The sequence below is a fragment of the Tursiops truncatus genome, chromosome 2 (assembly GCF_011762595.2).
Source record: "Tursiops truncatus isolate mTurTru1 chromosome 2, mTurTru1.mat.Y, whole genome shotgun sequence".
Taxonomy (NCBI): domain Eukaryota; kingdom Metazoa; phylum Chordata; class Mammalia; order Artiodactyla; family Delphinidae; genus Tursiops; species Tursiops truncatus.
The window spans coordinates 145,250,167-145,269,137 of NC_047035.1; the positions used below are offsets into that span (position 1 = coordinate 145,250,167).

Below are 18,971 nucleotides of genomic sequence, written 5' to 3' on the forward strand. Positions count from 1 at the left end.
CTGCACTCAACGCTCCCTCTCTGCCAGGGAGGGGAAAGGATGGGAGAATTCACACCGCCTCACACCAATACCCTGTGTGGAAAATCTCTGTCAAGAATCTCCTGCCAAATCAAAAAAAAGGGACCATGCCCTGGAGGTTCGTTTCCTTTCATACCTCTCTTCCTGTATCTAACCCTCAACTGGACTCTTTTTTTCTTTTTTGTAGGGGTGGGTGGCAACTTCAGTCCTGAAAAAAAAGCTTCTGGTAATAAAGAAATATACATAAAACAAGAGAAATAAAACACACAGTGAGACAAGGTCGGGAGGAAATTGGATGCGTGTCATACTTTGCAGAAGCATCGCTGGCTTCCCTCTGGCGCCCGGTCAAATTTGGTTTCAAGAGGAGACAGCTCCTGGGAGCAGGAAATTGATCACCTCCGGCGAGCAGGGTGTCAAGCACTGAATTAGAATGTGGCCTCCCCTGATGTCCAAGGCCACCTTGCCGCAGCAAGGCCGCTCACTTCACAGGGCATTGTCCATGAAACACAAAGGCAGTGGAAGAGGTATATTTGCGGCATAGAATTGAAGTTGAAATCCGAGTTTAGCAATAAAGGTTCATAACACAGCTCCCGCAGGGCTGTGAGAGGAGAAGCCTCATGTATAACGGAACGTGGACGCTCCAACGCCTGCATTTATTTATTCCCAGAGGCACTATTTTGACCACTTATCGTAATTGAAAACTCAATCGGCATTTAGGCAAATAAGCCAAGTTCCCCTCATCTCCCTTTCTCCTAGGAACTTGGGGGGCGAAGACGTCCTATATGGAAATTCTACGCTGTTTCTGTAATGAGTTTCCCACTCCTGGGTGAGGTCAGCTGGCTATGTCCCAGGTTTACAAAAAGCTGTTATCAGCCATCACGGAAAAGGTGCACTAAGGTTTTCGGCTCGTGTCCCAAGGCAATCTTCGAAGCTACTTCACGTACAGACTTTCAAATGTAAAGGTCATTTCATTCGAAAATATAAATAATAACTTCGAGGACTTGGGGTTGGACACACCTCTGTCACGTCCATTGCCTTTCTCACCACTTCTCGTCCCACCTGCCATATTGCCACCGAAATTCCTAAAGCACTGTTGGGCCACGTCGACCCCAAACGCCCAACTGTTCAAAGGCAGCTCTATAGTGTGGCATCCCAGGTCATGGAATCTGCACCCAAATGATTTCTGTGAACCCCCTTCCTGCCCTTCAAGCCCCCACGAGCCTCCCTGGTTCACACGCCTGGTCCCACGCAAGATGGCCCAGCTGGTCCTTGCTCTGAAGCCCCAGAGAAGCCCATTCTCTGGTCCCTGTCCTGTGACCACAAGGAAGCGAATCCCATTGGTCTCCCGATCCTATAGCCCGTGGACTGGCGCACAGTCTCACGGGGCCCCCAAAACACACGCTGTCATTCACACAGGGGCATCAACTAGGCAAATTCTCAGCCACTTCCCTGCTGTAGAAAGAAACTCCCTCCCTCCAATCTGGCCCCCAAAGCCACAATCTTAGGCCACGGGAAAGAGAACGCATCGCAACCCAAGTCAGAACGGAACCTGAATGTGGCTGAAACACGCGGGTCAAAACGAACGTGCTGGCTCAAGGGGGGGCTTTTCTTCCCAAATGAAAAATCTGTCCAGATGAGCGGTCTCTGCCGCACACAGACCTGCACAGCCTCTGCTTGCCTTCCAAGGGGGCGGGCGTCCAAACAAGTGCAAATAGGCCATTCATATGCGTTTGTCCTAACAAGGGGGTAATTACCTCCTCCTGGCCAAGGCCGGGGGGGGGGGGGGTAGGGGGGGGTGGGGGGGGTGGTGGTGGGGGGGTCCTGCTGTAAGATGGCTGCTCGTGGCTGTCCCGTCGGGGGACTGGGGGAGGGGGGAGCTGGCAGGTGCAGCCTTCCCTCCGTGGGCGGGATGGGATCCTGGACTCCTAGACTCCCTGGGGGGTGTCTGTGGAATTGAAAAGTGCTGTCAGACCACGGGGTCAGAGAGAATCAGCTGACGAGGTGCAGCTGCCTCCTCGGTGCTGGTGGCGGCGGGGGGCGGGGGGGGGGTGCCTGTGGCGTCCCATTTATCACAAGTGCTACCAGCCAGGTGGGCAGCCCAGGAAAGGGCGGGGGCCACGTCCTCCCGGGGATAACATTCATGCAGGGGCTTGTAAGCTGGCGGTTTCTGAGCCAACGCAAGCTAATGTGAGACAGGCCTTTGCCCTTCAAAAGTTCCTCCCCAAAATCTTTTGAAAGAAATCTCCATTTAGAGAATTCCCCATTCTTTTGGAAAATGAGGTCACGTGGGTCTTAGAACCAGTATTATCATCCTCTGATATAGTCTATTCTTCAGAAAAAAAAGTAAAATAGTGATAAACACTAGGTGCACGTGTCGGGGGTGCATCAGATGTCACACCCAAACCAGAGGCTGCTTCCCAGCACGCCGGGTCCTTGGAGGCCCGGCGAGGCCGGGAGCATCATGGGGGTTCTCGCCGGCTCCAGCTCCGCCACTCGCCACAGGGTGGCGCACACAGACCCGTGAATCACGCACGGTTCCTCTCTTCTGGACATAGAGTAACAGCTCACAGGGACGAAGGAGAGGCAGGCTGGAGCCTGCAGCTCTGTGAGGGCAAAAGGCAGGGCCGCCGTGCAGAGGGGGAGGCGGCAGGGCTCCTCCCGCCCCCAAGGTGGCCGAGGAGAGTCACACAGCCTTGTGGGCTTCCTGGGGTTTCCAGGCCCCTGGCCGCCCTGCTCGGTGTCCCTGCTGGTTACAGGGCGAGCTGCCCGTCTGCACCTGGTTCAGTCCCCTCCTGCCTTCCAGGGACCTCTCTCCCCTGGCCCTGGGGAGCCGGCTCCGCCCTCCAGCCCTGGCATATCCCCATGGTAACCCCTCCCACTCTATTCCCACCCACCCCCTCTAACTACCTCCTATCCAGCCTCTTCATCGATTTACTCCAGGCCCCAAAGGTGTCCTTGGAGCAGCCGCAGTGGGGACTTTGGTAGCCACGCAGATTCTCAGCAGCCCCCTGACCCTGAACTCCGGAGCCCTGGAGGTGTGCCCGGCCATCTGCATTTGATTGACAAGCCCTCCAGGGAGTCGGCAGGCCCACTGGAGGCTAGAAACAGTGGTCCACACCCTTGCTTCCCCTCCGCTCCCTGAGGCCATCTGATCCTACCATGCCCCCCCCCCCCCCCCCCCCCCCCCCCCCCCCGCCCCGCTCCACCCATCCCCAGCAGCTGCTCCTGCCAAAGTCACTGGCAGCCTCTCAAAAGGTGAGCCAGGTGGACAGGGCTCAGTCCTTCACAGCCTCCGGGCAGCATTTGGCCCATGCCTTCCTCCCTGACCACTGGTTTCTGAGTCCAGGCTTTCCAGGACCCCACCCCATGCCCTCTCCTAGGGCCTCAACCTGTCCGGGTCTCCAGGGCTTCCATGACCATCTTTGCAGCGAACCATGATCTCTCTAAGGCCCCGACCTCAGATCCTAGCAGCCGTGGACACTTGCTTGGATGTTCTGATGACCCTGGCACCCAGTGAGGCCCAGCGTGTGGGTCGGCCCCCCACCTCATGCTCACCCCTCCCTCAGAGCCTCTGCAGGAGCTGCTCCGTCCCCAGCAGCATCCCTGCCTCTCCTCCCTGACCTGCGTCCTGCCGCCCACAAGCCGAGGCTTCATCTCCCAGGGTCCCTGGACACACGCAGGGACCAGCATCCCTGCCCAGGGCCCTGCAGCACCCGGGGCTCCACTCAGGGCTCTGACTGTTACCACAACAAGCGGTTTCCGTTGACAATATTGATTTGAACTGTTTTTATCATGAAGAGAAAAATAAACCCACTCCAGGAAGGCAGAATGCTTTGCTCCGCTTTAAAGGGAAAAATTCCAGAGAATTTCAGTTATTATAAGTCTAGAGATGACAGTCATGGTCACACCACTGCCTCCTTCCTCACAGCTCCATGCCTCTGTTTCTCCCGTGGACAGGAAAACAGCCAGGAGTCCCAGCCGAGTCCCTCTGCCGTGGGGGCCTGGAGAGCCTCAGGACCTCTCGGTGGGAGCAGGCCTGGAGGGAGGCCCCGGGGTGTCAGGAGCCTCTGCCTGGGCCAGGGTGGGCTGGGGGGCTGGCCGGGGCTAGGGGCTGCTGAGCAGTCCCTCCCCAGGACCCCGAGGAGAGTCTGTCGAGCCTCGTCCCTTCCCGTCACACAGCCACTGGCCTGCAGGACTCGATCGCCTTGTGGACGGCACTGTCTCTGGTCGCATCCCCTGAACGCTGAGCCCAGCACAGGGGACCCCAGGGCTGATACTCAGGGGGTGGCGGGAACGGATGGGCCCTGCCGCCCGGCCAGCTCACCACGGGCACCTTCTCACAGGGCGACAGTGCGAGGTTGGGGCCTGCACCGCCTCCAGGCGAGGGGCTCCCGGTGGGGACACGTGTCAGGGCAGCTCCGTGGCCGCTGAGACATCACAGCGTGCCCCTGGTGCTCCGGGTCTGTGTGTGTCTCCTCTGACGGATGCGCAGGGCCCAGGAGTGGCTGCAGCCCCGTCCTGGTGCCCCTGCTCCCTTGACGGCTGCCCACCACGCCCCAACCCCTATGGTGCCCTGGGGGACACCCGCATGGCCCTACCACTCCGTCTGCACTTGGGCACCATATGGCCTTTCCCGGTGCTCACATCTCTCTGCCCTGGCTGGTGCCCCTCGATATTCAGCAATGACAATGATGAGGGCGAGGATAATAATACCAAGAAAGGGCACATGGCTTTTGCTGAGTCAGACCCTGCCACGTGCCCAGTCCTGTCCATTACAAACATCCTGTTCCATCCGATGTGCTTGGTACTATTATGACCCCATTTCACAGATGAGGAAACTGAGGCCGCACGTCCCGAATGCCTGCCCGCTGGGATCAGGCACCTCCCTGGCTGTAGCTGCCAGGCCTCTGACAAGACCAGGAATCCAGACGAGCTCTCTCAGGTGTCCGGATGACTTTGACAGTGGCCTGTAGCTGAAACAGCCCAGAGACCCCTGCATACTCAGACCATGGCCCAACCCCACCCCGGGGGGCCTCTGCCCACGGGTCAGAGCCTGGGCCCACTCTTTCTGCACTGTGTCCCCAGCACATCTGAGGGGAGGCAAGGAAAGTCAGCACAGACGTAGGGTTGGAATCCCCGCCTGGCTGCCATCTCTGCAGGATCTGCTCGCTGCACCTGCTGCCTCTGCTCCCCCATGACCGGGCTAAGACGACCAGCGTCCCACAGCTTTGCTGAAAGGCTGAGGGAGACGCCAGCGCAGGCAGCAGGACCGGGAACGGGGAACTGGCTTGTCGGGGTCGGGCCTCACCTGGCTGGTGGGGGTCGGGCCCACCACGGCCTCGTAGGGCGGCGGGAGCTCGGCGGGGTAGAGCAGGCCGGGGCTGTTGATGGTGACGCGGTACAAAGTGCCGAATGGGGAGGAAGCAAAGTCCAGGTGGAGGCCCCTGGAAAGGCAGAACCGCGGAACATCACTCCTTGGGTAAGGAGCCCGGACCCGTCCCGTTTCCCTCAAAGCGATCAGACCGATTCCCCGCCTGGAATTCTCGTGTTCGTGAAATAAAAGTCTCATTCGTTAGGCAGTCCTCACTTTTGTTTTTTGCTGGAAACTGACACTTTCAATAAACTCTATGGCCTTTTCCATGACAATTAAAACCATCGTACAGCTGATTCAATCTTTAACTAAATGTGACATGTTCCATTAAATGACCATAAACCGACAGCAGTATTGTGTTTTGTGAAGAGTGGAACAGGGCTGCTCCTGCCTGGCTGGGTTTCTTCTCTGATGCCCTGCAGTGAGGCCAGCGGAAACGCACGGGGCTCTGAGCCCTCCCACCTCCCCGGGCTCTGCTGTCTGATCCAACAGGCCTTCGTTCGCCTCCCCCTCTGCTCACCTTCCCTGACAAGGAGCACCTCCCCTCCCCCAATGACGGCCTCCCACCCTTGGGCCCCAGCATAGCTCAGGGAGGTGTCCCCAGGGAAGACCCACCTGTGGGCCTCAGTGGTGGGCGTGCAGGTGTACTCCGGGGGATAATAGGGCGGAGGGGGCAGTGGAGGCACAAACTCATCAAAATCCAGGGTCTGGTGGAGGACAGTGCCATGCGGGGTCATGCAGGCCGGGCTGACGGAAGGCGCCCTTTGTGGAAGGAACTGCAAAACAGAGAGGTTCCGAGATCAGGACGGCTGCTGTGGCTCTAACGTCATGACATACGTCTTCGTTATGTCTAACGAAGGCAACTGTGCAGAAGCTTTAATGATGCACTTGGAACTCAGGTACTTAAACCCGTCAGTCAAACCGTGACGGCTAAACACACATTTAAAACGGCAGCTCCGGGAGGATCACGCTCCCCGCTCCGGAGCCTCAGCACGTTCGGTTCCCACGCTGCTACGCAGATGCCTGTCTTCTGAGGCAAAGCACAGTCCGGGAAGTTAGGTTCTGTTCCTGCCACTAAACCTGTCTCCTCTGATGAAGAGCTTGTGGTCAGAGGGGTGCCTGCCGCCCAGGGCTGAAGACAGCACTTCCTGGAGTGAGTTCCTGAGAAAACACCAGACTCTCAGGATGGCCCTCCCACGCCCTCCCCAACCCCTACAGTGAAATAAACTTGGGCAAAGCCACTTTGGTACTCCCTCCTCGGGGCCCTGTCATGTGCATTATGAGTGTGTTCAAGGCCCTGAGAAGGCCTGCACCGAAAAAATCTGTTAAATTGTTTAGCCCATTCATGGAACATTCCTCAAATATTTTGTGATGGGCCCCTTTGGACACACAGTATCCATCAATATTTGGCAGTTCTAGGGAATTCACACACTTTGGAAAAACACTGCTCTGAGGGAAAAGAATCCTTCATGAGCTCTAGAACATTCTGGGGGGCAACCTCAAAACTGAGAGGCTGCTTGAGCAACGTGAGGTCAAATCACTTAAAATGAAGCTGTCTCTGCCTCATTTTCCATTTTTGTTCTTGGGAGGCACCACCCAATACCTGCTGCTCCTTCCATGGGCCACTGCTCTCCAGAGATGACCTGTGGCGTGGAGGTAGCCGAGGCACGGCTCCAGGTCCAGGGGACACCACCCCAAGAGTGCCCCCAGGCTACTGAACACTATGCTCTGGGACCTCCCACTGCATGGGGGGCGGCAAGGGGTGGGTGAGAGCAGGACCCAGAGTCAACTGTCCATGGCCAAGCAAGGACAGTTCCACGAGGAAACAGTGAACTCTCCAAGCTCTGCAGGAACCTGCAGAGATCCACAAAGGGTTAATGTAAAAGATGATATTTGAATGGGCCTGAAAGAGGAAGAGGATTTCAATGAGTAGGCTCACAGAAGGGGCTCTGAGCTCAAGAAGAACAGGTGAGCCAGTGGAAGATGTGTTTACGGAGAGCAAATTTCGGTAAGGCTCTAGAAGTTACTGCCTAATTCTGGGGGCACTGGGGAGCCAGCGAGGGTGCTGGAGCTGGGCAGCAGCTCTACTGAAGCCGTGTGGTAGGAAGTGCCTCGTGGCAGCAGCGGGTGCGGTGGTGGAACATTTCTGGACAAGTACGGGTGAGGTCGCGATTCTGAATACAGTCCAGAGCTATGAAATCAGCAAGCTCTAGACTAATGCAGAAAGAAGTGGTGGGGGGCATGTCTAAACGTGTGACACATCAGACTGCACACGTCTAAACGTGTGACACCTGCCTCCTCCACACACAGAGCACGGTCCTTGCCCCTCCAGCTGGTGTGACCCACGGTTTGTATGTTTAGCTGTCTGAGATAGGGGTACATCCATGGCCAAGGGCGGGGTGGACGTGTCTGCCAGCCTTGACTTTGGAAAGCTTCTCGCCCTGCGGCTACTGCAGGAAGCTGAGCAGCCAGCATGAAGCCAAAGGTCCTGGAGGTCTCACGGGGGAAGATTTTGAATTAGCCTTATCAGAAATTAGGAAAATCAATAACATACTCAAATGTGAAATGCAACAGCCAAAGCGCTTTTCTGTGGAAGATCCAATCCCACCAGGAACGCGAGAGGTGAGGAGGTCCAGGCAATCCTATTAGCAGGTTTAAATGAGTCAATGCAGTCGCACAAGGGAGGCTTTTTAAAGTCTAAACGACCGTCTCCGTTTCTGCCCTAAACTCCAATGGCCTTTCCAGGGGGGGCATTGGCCTATCTTCGTGGAAGCGTGTCAGACTCAGCAGCATTTATCCCGGCTCCTTGGCTTCCACAGCCGGAGGCCCGCGAGTCACACCGACATCTCCCTTGACACCCCTCAATATCTGTCTGACGAGGCAGCGTCTGTATGGGAGCCCAGGGGCACCAGCTCTGGACTCTGCTCTGAGACAGGGGTGTTGAAGGTCTGCACCCTACGGTCCCAGGCTCCCTTGCAGCTGGCGTCCTGTTAGGTTCTGCCAACGGGGACGCGAGGGGGAACCCGGTGAAGAGGCGGCAGGGAGGGGGGTTCCTGTCACTGCTCCTGCCCCTATGTCCTCCAGCTCTAAGGGTGGCAGAGCTTCTGCTGTTGTCTCTGTGTAACCTCCAGGCCCTCCTTGCTCCTCTGCCTTTCACCCCCGGCTAACCAGCTCCCCGCATGAGCTATGTCGAGCTCCTTTTCTCTCCTGGGCCCCGGCCATGGGGTCCATCATGGGGTCTGGTGCTGAGGGCCCAGCAGGTGCTCTATAAGCATCCACTCCACAGGTGAACACCCGCCTCCTCACTGCCACCTCCCGGTAGCCCCCAGGTTATCTCCTCCTTGCAGAAGCATCTAAATCATCTCTCTGCCTTGGTCTTCTTCCTCCTGTTCTGCTTTAAAAAGCTTTGTTTAGGGGCTTCTCTGGTGGTGCAGTGGTTAAGATTCCATGTTCCCAGTGCAGGGGGCCCGGGTTTGATCCCTGCTCAGGGAACTAGATCCCACATGCATGCCGCAACTAAGAGTTCGCATGCCACAACTAAGGAGCCAACGAGCCGCAACTAAGACCCAGCACAACCAAGCAAATAAATAAATTAATTAAATAATAATTTTTTTAAAAAGCTACGTTTAATCCAATGTGATGAGGTCACTCCCTTTAAAAACTCTTTTACGAGACCTCTGCTCCCTGAATCCCCACCTAGTTTCCAGCTTCTTTACCCACTAACCCGCTGATGCCCCAAATTCCTCCATCTGCCATTGGAACCAACCCCAAGTACCAAACTCAGGCTGTTCTCTCCCCCCAGATCCCGCCTCCTCTCACCCAGCAACCTCCTGGTCATCCTTCAGGACCCACAGAAATGCTTGCTGCCCACCCGCACCCTCCTCAGCCCCTCATCTGCAGGGCGATGGCCAGGCGCAGAGCCAAGCCTGCATCTGGGCGCGCTGGGGAGGAAACGCGCCCTGAAGCATCCCTTCTTTCCCAGGGGGTTGTGCTTGCCCTGGGCCACCTGTAAGAGCCCTGGTTGGTCCGCGTGGTGACAAAGGTACACCTGTGCCTGGTGAGCGAAGTGAGGTTGGTACCTGGTTGAGGTGTTCACACACCTGGCATGGGCATCATCGCCCAACCCTCGTCATCCATAAAAGAGGAGTTTGCATTTTAGACCCTGCCGGGGAGAAGCCCATCCTCAGGGGTTTGTTCCGGGAGGTAGGACCCATCTTAGGCACGTGCTATCCTTGGGAGAAAGAGCAGGATTATTGCCACAGTAAAAGTTTTCTGAATGGACCTCTTGCTGGTGAGCTGGAGCTCTCCCCCTGTGCTCTGGACCCTGGAGTGATGCCCGTCCCGGTCACCCGGCTGCTCTCTGGTCCTGCCACCCTTGGAGGAGCCGGGCTGCCTCCTCAAACAGGTTCAGACCAGTTTTAGTTACTACTGTAATTTGCAATGAAATTAAGAATGCAGATGGGAAAACTTGCTTGTTCCGTGAAAACCGAGTTGAAGGCTTTGGAAAGACTCGATAGCTAAGCAGGAATTGCTGCTAAGGTAGGTCCCGGCCAGGCAGTCACAACAGGGTGGAGGAGAATCGTAAAATATCCAATCCAAAGGAACTAAATTTGGAAATCATGGAGGCTGCGAGTTCCATGAACTTGATGCAGTAAACACAACCTGATACACCAAAGAGACCCATAATCAAAGAGAAGATCATGGCCCCAAACCAAGACTGGGGGACAAATGCTCATTTGCATGTTTAAAGCCAAAATAAAACGTTCATGGTATGTATCATTTTTATGACTGTCTGCTGTGGCTGGCTTTTTAGGTCAAGCAGACACCCATTACTGGTCCTGATCTGAGAGGGTTAAGTAGCACCTATGACTCAGAGACCTTCCTGCTGAACCCAGACCTCAAGGAAGGTCACTGTGGGTCAGAGGAGGGCCGGCCTCAGTGGGGAGAACTGGAGAGGGGAAGACACAGGTGAACTTGAGTGATCTGCGGGTTCCCAGGGGGCACTACATCCCTCCCTGTCCGGCCAGCACCCATTCCGAGCTCCGTGGGCAAGCCCACAGTAGCGTGTCTGTGACGGCCACGGTACCCTGCCTGCAGCTTCTGCTTTACAAGGTGTAGGATGAGTGGAAAACATAGATGACTGTAATAAAAGATGAAGTTAACAAGTGTGTGCGAAATGGAGATGCAGGTAATAGCAGACCACATCCCCGAGGCTAGGTGGTTGGCAAGAAAGTAAGTGGGGAGGAGAATAGTTTCATGGAAAACTGAGATTACACTTAGGAAATAAAACTAAAGATATGAGATTATAGACACTTTGGAGGTAAATGCTTTCTCCACTAAACTGTATCAATAAACTGAATTTTATCATCAGATGGTCTTTTGCCACTATTTCCAAACACATTAGAGGAATTCAGCTTGATAAAGTCTGACAATAGACATACAATTTACATCTCACGTAGATATGCATTCATTATATGAATTCTCCCCAAACTCTTAATCATCCCAAAATGCTGGTCCACAAAAATAAGAATAAAATTATGGGTTCCTTCCACGTGGGCTAAGGCCTTTGCTATGAGTCACAGTCTGCTGATGGGTGCCCCGTGGTTCTTCCTGCATAAACTACACCCGTAAGACATTCTCTGACTTTCCAGTTCTGTGTTTTTACAGCAGAGCCTGAACTTCAAGGTACTTGGGAAGCAATGTGTATGCAGACACCCCTTCGATTTTTTTCAGGTTTTATCCCAGCCCCAGTCACGTCAGTACAGGTTGGTCAAGAGAGTTATACTGGGGCTTCCCTGGTGGCGCAGTGGTTGAGAGTCCGCCTGCCAATGCAGGGGACGCGGGTTCGTGCCCCGGTCCGGGAAGATCCCACATGCCGTGGAGAGGCTGGGCCCGTGAGCCATGGCCGCTGAGCCTGCGCGTCCGGAGCCTGGGCTCCGCAACGGGAGAGGCCACAACAGTGAGAGGCCCGCGTACCGCAAAAAAAAAAAAAAAAAAAAAAAAAGAGAGTTATAACTGTATGTACAAGGAGAACCATTTGCAGAGGCAGAAACAGAACCCAAATCAAAAACAAGTAGCAACTCAAATAGAGAAATGGCCAAATAACTGACGTGACTTCCATCTCATGGACCACTGCAGATATTCAAACATCTCTCTTTCTGTTAACTTAGCTGGATGGCCATGATTGTTTCAGGTTATAAGATTAAGTTGTAGAGTAACATACGTGGTGTGATCCCATTTTGGCAAAAAGAGAAGGAATAAATGAAGGTAGAAAGGGAAGGAAGGAAAGAAAGATAGAGAAAAGGAGGGAGGGAGGAAAAAAGGAAGATAGACTATGTTCATATGTGTCTATAAGTCCTAAGAAATCAAGAAACAAAGGGAAGATTCACTGCAAATTGTTCTCAGGAGAATGCAGTGGGGGAGGGGAGATGATCAACTTTTTCTTTATATATCTCTATATTTTATTTGTTTCAATGATCCTATGTTACTTTTTTTTTTTTTCTTGCGGCACGTGGGCCTCTCACTGTTGCGGCCTCTCCCATTGCAGAGCACAGGCTCTGGACGCGCAGGCTCAGCGGCCATGGCTCACGGGACTTGCCGTTCCGTGGCATGTGGGATCCTCCCAGACCGGGGCACGAACCCGCGTCCCCTGCATCGGCAGGCGGACTCTCAACCACTGCACCACCAAGGAAGCCCCCTATGTTACTTCTTTAATTAAAGAGTTTAACAATATGAAGTAAGAAAACTAAAGTCAACTATATCTCAATAAAGCTGGGGGAGAAAAAGACTTGTAAAAAAATTAAAAAGAGCTTCTGAGCCATCCTCAGGGATAACGTAGCTCCCAGCCCCATCCGTCAGGGCGTAACCATGACCCCCTTGGGCTGTCCCACTTCTCCAAGGACATAGCACGTGTGGGCAGGCTGGCCCAGCCCCTGACCCATGTGGTAACAGCCAACCTCCATGTGGCCACTATGCTTTTTCAAAGCCCATTGACACATTATCTAAGTCATCCTCTCAGTGGCCCTCTGAGGACAGTAGGATGTAAACAGTCTTACTTAGAGCAGAGGAAACTGGGACAAATGGGTGGTGATGTGCCCAAGGTCAGGTGCTGGTCCCACGGGCGCCACAGTCACGGGCTCCCCGGTGGCTCTGCAGGTCAGTGGGGTAACCGGCCTTCTGAGGAGAGTAAAGCTTGGTCTGTTCCACAGTCCGTGGTCACAAAAGGAGAAGAAAACACACCAGCAGCAAACTCATCGATTTCTATTTCCAAGCCAAGGGTCTGGAGTAAACTTACTCACCGAGTATGATACTTAGCCATGAAACAGCCAGGGGTTCTAACGGCAGCTGCTGTAACTGCAGCCATACTTTACATCTGGTTGACAAAGTACACCGAGGACCACCGCCTTTACGGTCACAGCTGCGATGTCCCGATCACAAACCGGGACGTATTCCCTCCACGTATTTAAGAATCAAAATAGTTCACATCTGAGTTCTCACCAGATATTTAAACAGGGCCCCTCCTGAGTGAGAAAAACGAGGTTCAGGGAGGTTCGTAGGTAAAAGCCGTGGGACCCCGACCCAGATGTAGCTGACCTCAGACCCAGGATGCCAGGCCGCTCACTTTCTACACGGAGGACTGACAATGACCTGCACGTTACGTTTCACCACATACACTATCTTAGCCACGACACGCTTTCTTCTTACTTAGTTGGTAATTTGCATTTTAATTCTGAAAACCTAGGGAATAACAAACCTTCAGCATTTCCAGCCCCGTGGTTCTGTTAGTTTGGCCAAATTGGTGTGATATTTCCAGATCGAGAGTAAAATCCGCTGAGGCGACAGGACCCCCACAGTACTTAACCTTCCATTACACGACACGCTGGAGAGAATCGCCAGCATGAGGCCTCAGCGAGCAAGGCCTGAGGTTCATCGCTGCTGAAGAACCGCTTAATGAAGTATCTTTCAGAAGACTGCCGCCTCTCGGAAAGGTCGGCCCGGCTGTGACAGCTATGTGGATGTACACAGGGAGAACGAGGCTGCACACGATCAGAGCCAATGAATTTTTAACGCCTGGGTAATGATGCTCTCTGGCCCTGCCCCTTGAGGCACGGATGCACTGCCACGGGGTGGGTGAGAAACAACAAATCAAACAGGCTCCTATAAGAAAAACTGGCCTTTTTTTTTCACGAGATGCTTAAAACATTGGGGAGGGGAGGCAGGGCAGGTCTTGGAGGGGCCACGGGGAAGAGGGAGGGCAGGGTTCCTACCCTTAGCATGAACAGCAATGTCTTCCCATCACTTTCCCTTTATTTGCTGACTTTAGTGGTAACGTAGTGAGCAGTGGGCTGTGTTCCACTCACACAAATAACGAAGAGCCGTCATTATTTATTGAGCACGTATTAATAAGTGTGTGACCTCTGCTCTTGGCCTCATCACTCCCATGGGGACCAGCACTTCCTCTTCTCTAAGACCCTGGCCAGAGGTTCTAATGATGGCTGGCCAGTGACCTGTTGCTGGATTTTGAGCTCAGGGTTAATTAGCAAATCTGCAAAGCACAGAGGAGCAGTTTTTCAGTTTGAGAAGAACTCATCTTCTAAACAATCTTCCTTTATTTTTTTTTTATTTTTTGCGGTACGCGGGCCTCTCACTGTTGTGGCCTCTCCCATTGTGGAGCGCAGGCTCAGCGGCCATGGCTCACGGGCCCAGCCGCTCCGCGGCATGTGGGATCTTCCCGGACCGGGGCACGAACCCGTGTCCCCTGCATCGGCAGGCGGACTCTCAACCACTGCGCCACCAGGGAAGCCCCGAATCTTCCTTTATTAAAAGTGAATTCTGAATAGAGCCTTGCTCTGGAGGTGCCGGGCCTAGAGGACATCTCAGGCTACAGGACTGTTGCTAAAATTACTCAGGGGCACAAACCAGGGGCTATCTAGAGGCACGTGATGGTAGCTGGACCCTGTCAACAAGGAGCTCCAACAACACCTCAAATAAGTACATCAGTGGCAACAAATGTGTGCGTTTTGTCTTCCAGAGGGCAGAATGGAGTGACCTCCAAGGATCTCCAAGCCCCACGCGCTGTCGGGGCTTATTGTCCTTGGGGCTTCTGGATGGAAGCCAGCGGTGTCCATGATACATTGGTCTCAAACTGGCTGGGGAGGAGGGGCTGGAGCCTGCCATTTTGAGTGTGCTGCGGAGGAAGGGGGACCACTCACCATCTGCAGGACGTCAGCGGAGACCATCTGCATGCAGCACATGGCTGTGGCCAGCGCACACACAATGGTGGACAGGACGTTGAGGGCACACACGCTGAAGAGCAGTTCCTGTGGGAAAAGATGCGGGAGGACGTCAGCGTCATCTTGGCAACGCAGACGGCAGGCTCCTCGGCATTGCCGTCAAGGTTCGGGATGAGGATGTTCAATTGTGGGTTTCTTTTTTCATCATCAAAACTGGCCTTTTATAGACACATTTGTTTATTCTTGGTTTCTACATGGTTGATCAAATTACTCTTAGATACTAAGTGATGTAGTTTACAATTTTGATAATTATTAGGTAGTCACTGTCTAAGAAAATCTTCAAATTGCCAACATTTGAGTAGGTGGGCAATCTTTGTCAGTTATAAAGTGTAACTGAAAATTTTGATAAGAATTCCAAGTTTTTTAAACTTCTTTTCTTGAGATAACTGTAGATTCACTTGCAGTTGTAAGAAATCATAGTGAGATCCTGGATACCCTTCCCTCAGTTTCCCCCATGGTAGCATCTTATAAAACTGTAGCATGATATCATAACCATGATTGACAATGATACAGTCAAGACAGAGAACGTTTCCATCACCACAAGAATCCACCCTCCCTGCCCGTGTTGCCCTTTTATAGACACACTCACCTCTCTCTCCCTGTTCCCCACTCAATCTCCCTTTCCAGACCCCTGTCAACCACTAGTCTGGTCTCCATTTTTATAATTGTCATTTCAAGACTGGTATACAACTGGAATCATAAAGCATGTAACTTTTCAGAACTGGCTATTTTCACTCAGCATAATTCCCTCAAGATTCATCCAAGTTGCTGCATGTATCAATAGGTCATCCCTTTTTATTGCTGAGTTCCATGTTGTTCATTCTCCAGCTGATAAATAACTGGGTTGTTTTCAGTCTGGGGCTATTACAAATAAAGCCCAGGAGCATTTGTGCACAGGTCTGTGGGTGAACATGAGTTTTTATTTCGCTGGGATAAATGTCCAAAAGTACAATTGCTGGGTCATATGGTAACTGAATGTTTAGTTTCATAAAAAACTTCCTAATTGTTTTCCAGAGCGGCTGAAACATTTTACATTCCTACCAGCAATGTATGAACGATCCAGTTTCTCTGCCCCCGTGCCAGAATTTGATATCACTATTTTATTTTTGCGATTCTGATAGGTGTGTAATGATATAGCATTGTGGTTTTAATTTTCATTTCCCTCACAGCTAATGATCTTTTCAAGTGCTCACGTGCTATCTGCTTATCCTCGTTGGTATCCTCTGCTCATAACTTTTCCCATTTTCTAGCTGGACTGTTTGCCTTTTTTTCTTTTTTAGCTGAGTGTTGAGAGCTCTTTGTGCATTCTAGATTCTAGTCCGTTGTCAGATATGTGGTTTGCAAATATTTTCTCTCAGTCTGCAACTTATCTTCATCTAGCCCTAGATCGTGGTGATTTTCTCTCTTTTTTTTTTAAGCTTTTATAGTTTTACGTTTTACATTTAAATCTGTGATTCATTTTGAGTTAATTTTTGAATAAGGTGTGAGGTTTAGATTAAGGTTTATTTTTATGTTTTTCATTTTGATCTCTACATATTCATTGCTAGAATACAGAAATGTGGTTTGTATCAATATTTGTATTTATCTAGTATCCTGTGACCTCGGGATTTTCTTCCATGCTTAATTTCTTCCTTCCCAATTTGTATGCCTTTCATTTCCTTTTCTTGCCTATTAGCACTAGCTAGAATTTCAAGTATCATGAATAAGAAAAGATGAATAAGACGCCGAGATGAGATATCTTTGTCTTATGCTCTCAGAGGGTTCACTCATAGCATTTTAACTATCCAAATACAATTCATTCATCTTTAGATAATTTACTGTCAAATCCATGCCAGAAACAGAAAAAAAAATAACCACGATTCACAAAAATGACCAAACATTTAGAATAATTATATGTCCTTCAATATACACACTCACACGCTACTCATACGATAAATGCAGAAAATACTGTAAATACTCCAAAAATTATTAGGAAAAATGGATCTTTCACCAGAAAGACCATGGTATTAATGAGGTTAGTTTCAATTTTCTAATCAAGGGGTTGACAAATCCTCAACACGAGGTGGGACATACTCATTGTATTTCCTCGTTAACATGAATTGTACGTGCACTGTGAATGTTTCAAATGATGGTCTAGTCTGGGAGCATGCACAGGTCTTGCTCATGGATACTTGAACCCATGTGTTCTAATCAATAGCACCCTTTAAGAAAGTTCCCCAATCTTCTGTAGGCTGCTGTGACTACAGAAGGCTTTGCCCAACCCCCTTCCTCAGAACCTGCTCATTTGTTCTCAAGACTGCCTGTAAGATAGCCAGAAAGGGTGTGATTATAATAATATTACAGAGGACAAAGTTAGCCTACCATGCAAATGTGAATACAGAGAACAGAGTCATGTTTTGGAGATTTGTTAGGTGGAACTGAAGCAAGTCTCAGCTTAGGGCTAATTATTCTCCACTCCTGAGGTCAGAGTGTTCTGAGAACCCTGAACAAATGTGGGAAGAGTTGCTACTCCCAAATCTGAGTACTGGACACTGTAACTTCTAATCCTTTTCTCAGACTCAAATAGTTTCTTCATGTGCGTCGGCTAATCAGCATTCAACTGAATACTCCAGGGGGCCCCTCTGAAGATCCCAGGGTTCTCTCCCCTCCAGTATTCTGTCCTCGGTCTCCCTCAGACCCTCAGCTCTGTCAGCTCAACTCAGGGAGTCTGCAGGGATCCCCCTGAGTTCCCCATCCTGCACTGTCCCCTGGAGACTCTCCCCTCATCGGCTGACCATATTTCAAGGATCACTGTCCTTCACTGTCTGATGTTCAATGTCTTCGTATTTTGTCAGGTTTTTGTTGCTGTTCTTGTTTCAGGTGGGCGTTTAAATCCAGTCCCTGTAACTCGGTCTTCACCAGAAGCTCTTGGTGGTTCTCAGGCTTATCTAAGTATCCTCTGTAACATTCTTAGGGCCACCTCAAGTGTCCTCTACGAAGTTGCTAAAGACGGAGTAGGATGGGAGCTCAATTGTGGGAAACGGCAGGCACAGATGGGGTTGGGAAGAGGCTACGGTGTTTGGATTTTATTTTGTAGGCAATGGGATACTTCTGAAGATGTTTGATGTTGGGAAAGAGATAACGCAACCTGTTTTCACAAATGATAGAGAGACCTTTTGCAGAACCTGGGACATAGTTGGTGCTGACCGTTGAAGTGAATGCCCTTCTGAAAGTAACATTAATTTTGAATATAGTCTCATTTGCAACCAAGTAAAACTACTAACAAAAAATAAACACAAATCATAACCTTTTGTTTGAATAAAAGCGTCATGAGGCAAAGACTGCTTTATGTCTCACGGAGCATATTCACTGGAATCACACCAAAAAGACTTCTTTTCTTCTTCTTCTAGCTGTTTAAATGCATGCCTTTTTGCTAGACGACTACACACCTGGAATTGTGTCTATGTGTTTCTTCAGAATTCTCTTTCTGGCTTAAATAGTGCCTTTACCTCTGCCCTTGGATGGGCAAGCACTGAAATCCAAGTTCTATAAAATCTCTTTACAAGGTCATTCAAAATGGCAAGCGTGAGGACAAGGTGGGTCTTGCATAGTGTATCCTGAGTTTTGCTGCTGGTCACTCTGCATACTTCCTCGAATACAATTAAGGAAATCATGTCTATAACGAATCAAGTATAAAACAAAAATAAAAGGAGATACTTAGGGAAACCTACGAATGATAAATTCTTTAAAAATTCTCTCCAAGACGAGTAAATTCCGAATATTAACAACACAACAGAGAAAGGTGACAGCCAGGAGAAATTACGCATTAAGAAACATACAAAAGTTAGGATTTTGATTCCCCTGTTTGTTGAAAATATTATTGTCCAGAGGACAAAGGGTCTTATATTCATTACTATTAGCTAATTCACCAGTTTTTTTTTAACATGTTTTTTTGTTTCTTTGAATAAAAAGGAGATTCCAGAGGAGACTGTTATCAGGCAAGGTATAATGAAGGAAGATGAGGAAAGGCTCATAGCGTAAAAAATAAGCGATGAAACCCATGGCTAACAATAACTGTACATGTGTTATAATTACAAGGGATGGGGTTGGGCTTTATCAGAATTATCCTCTGGAAGCTTCCCAATTACTTGACACAGTAATCACTATCTTAGGGAGTCTTTCATGGCAACAACTGGAGTTCAGTATGGAAACACAGGATGTTAGGAAAGGTCAGTGGACGTGGTGCAGAGCCTGACGAAAGAAACCACGCCTGTCATTATCTTCTCTGTCCAAGGTGGGAAAGGCCAAGT

General features: G+C 50.9%; 1 protein-coding gene across 2 annotated transcripts in view; it reads right to left on the reverse strand.

The window, feature by feature from the left end:
- ENTREP2 (endosomal transmembrane epsin interactor 2) overlaps nt 1-18,971 on the reverse strand; it is a 358,647-nt gene that overhangs the window by 16,027 nt on the left and 323,649 nt on the right. For both annotated transcript variants that reach the window (XM_073801484.1, XM_073801483.1), the window contains exons 5-7: nt 14,602-14,709; nt 6,005-6,165; nt 5,327-5,462 (exon numbers count right to left, since the gene is read on the reverse strand). In XM_073801484.1, the coding sequence (XP_073657585.1) occupies nt 5,327-5,462; nt 6,005-6,165; nt 14,602-14,709 (405 nt within the window). The remainder of the gene's footprint in view (nt 1-5,326; nt 5,463-6,004; nt 6,166-14,601; nt 14,710-18,971) is intronic.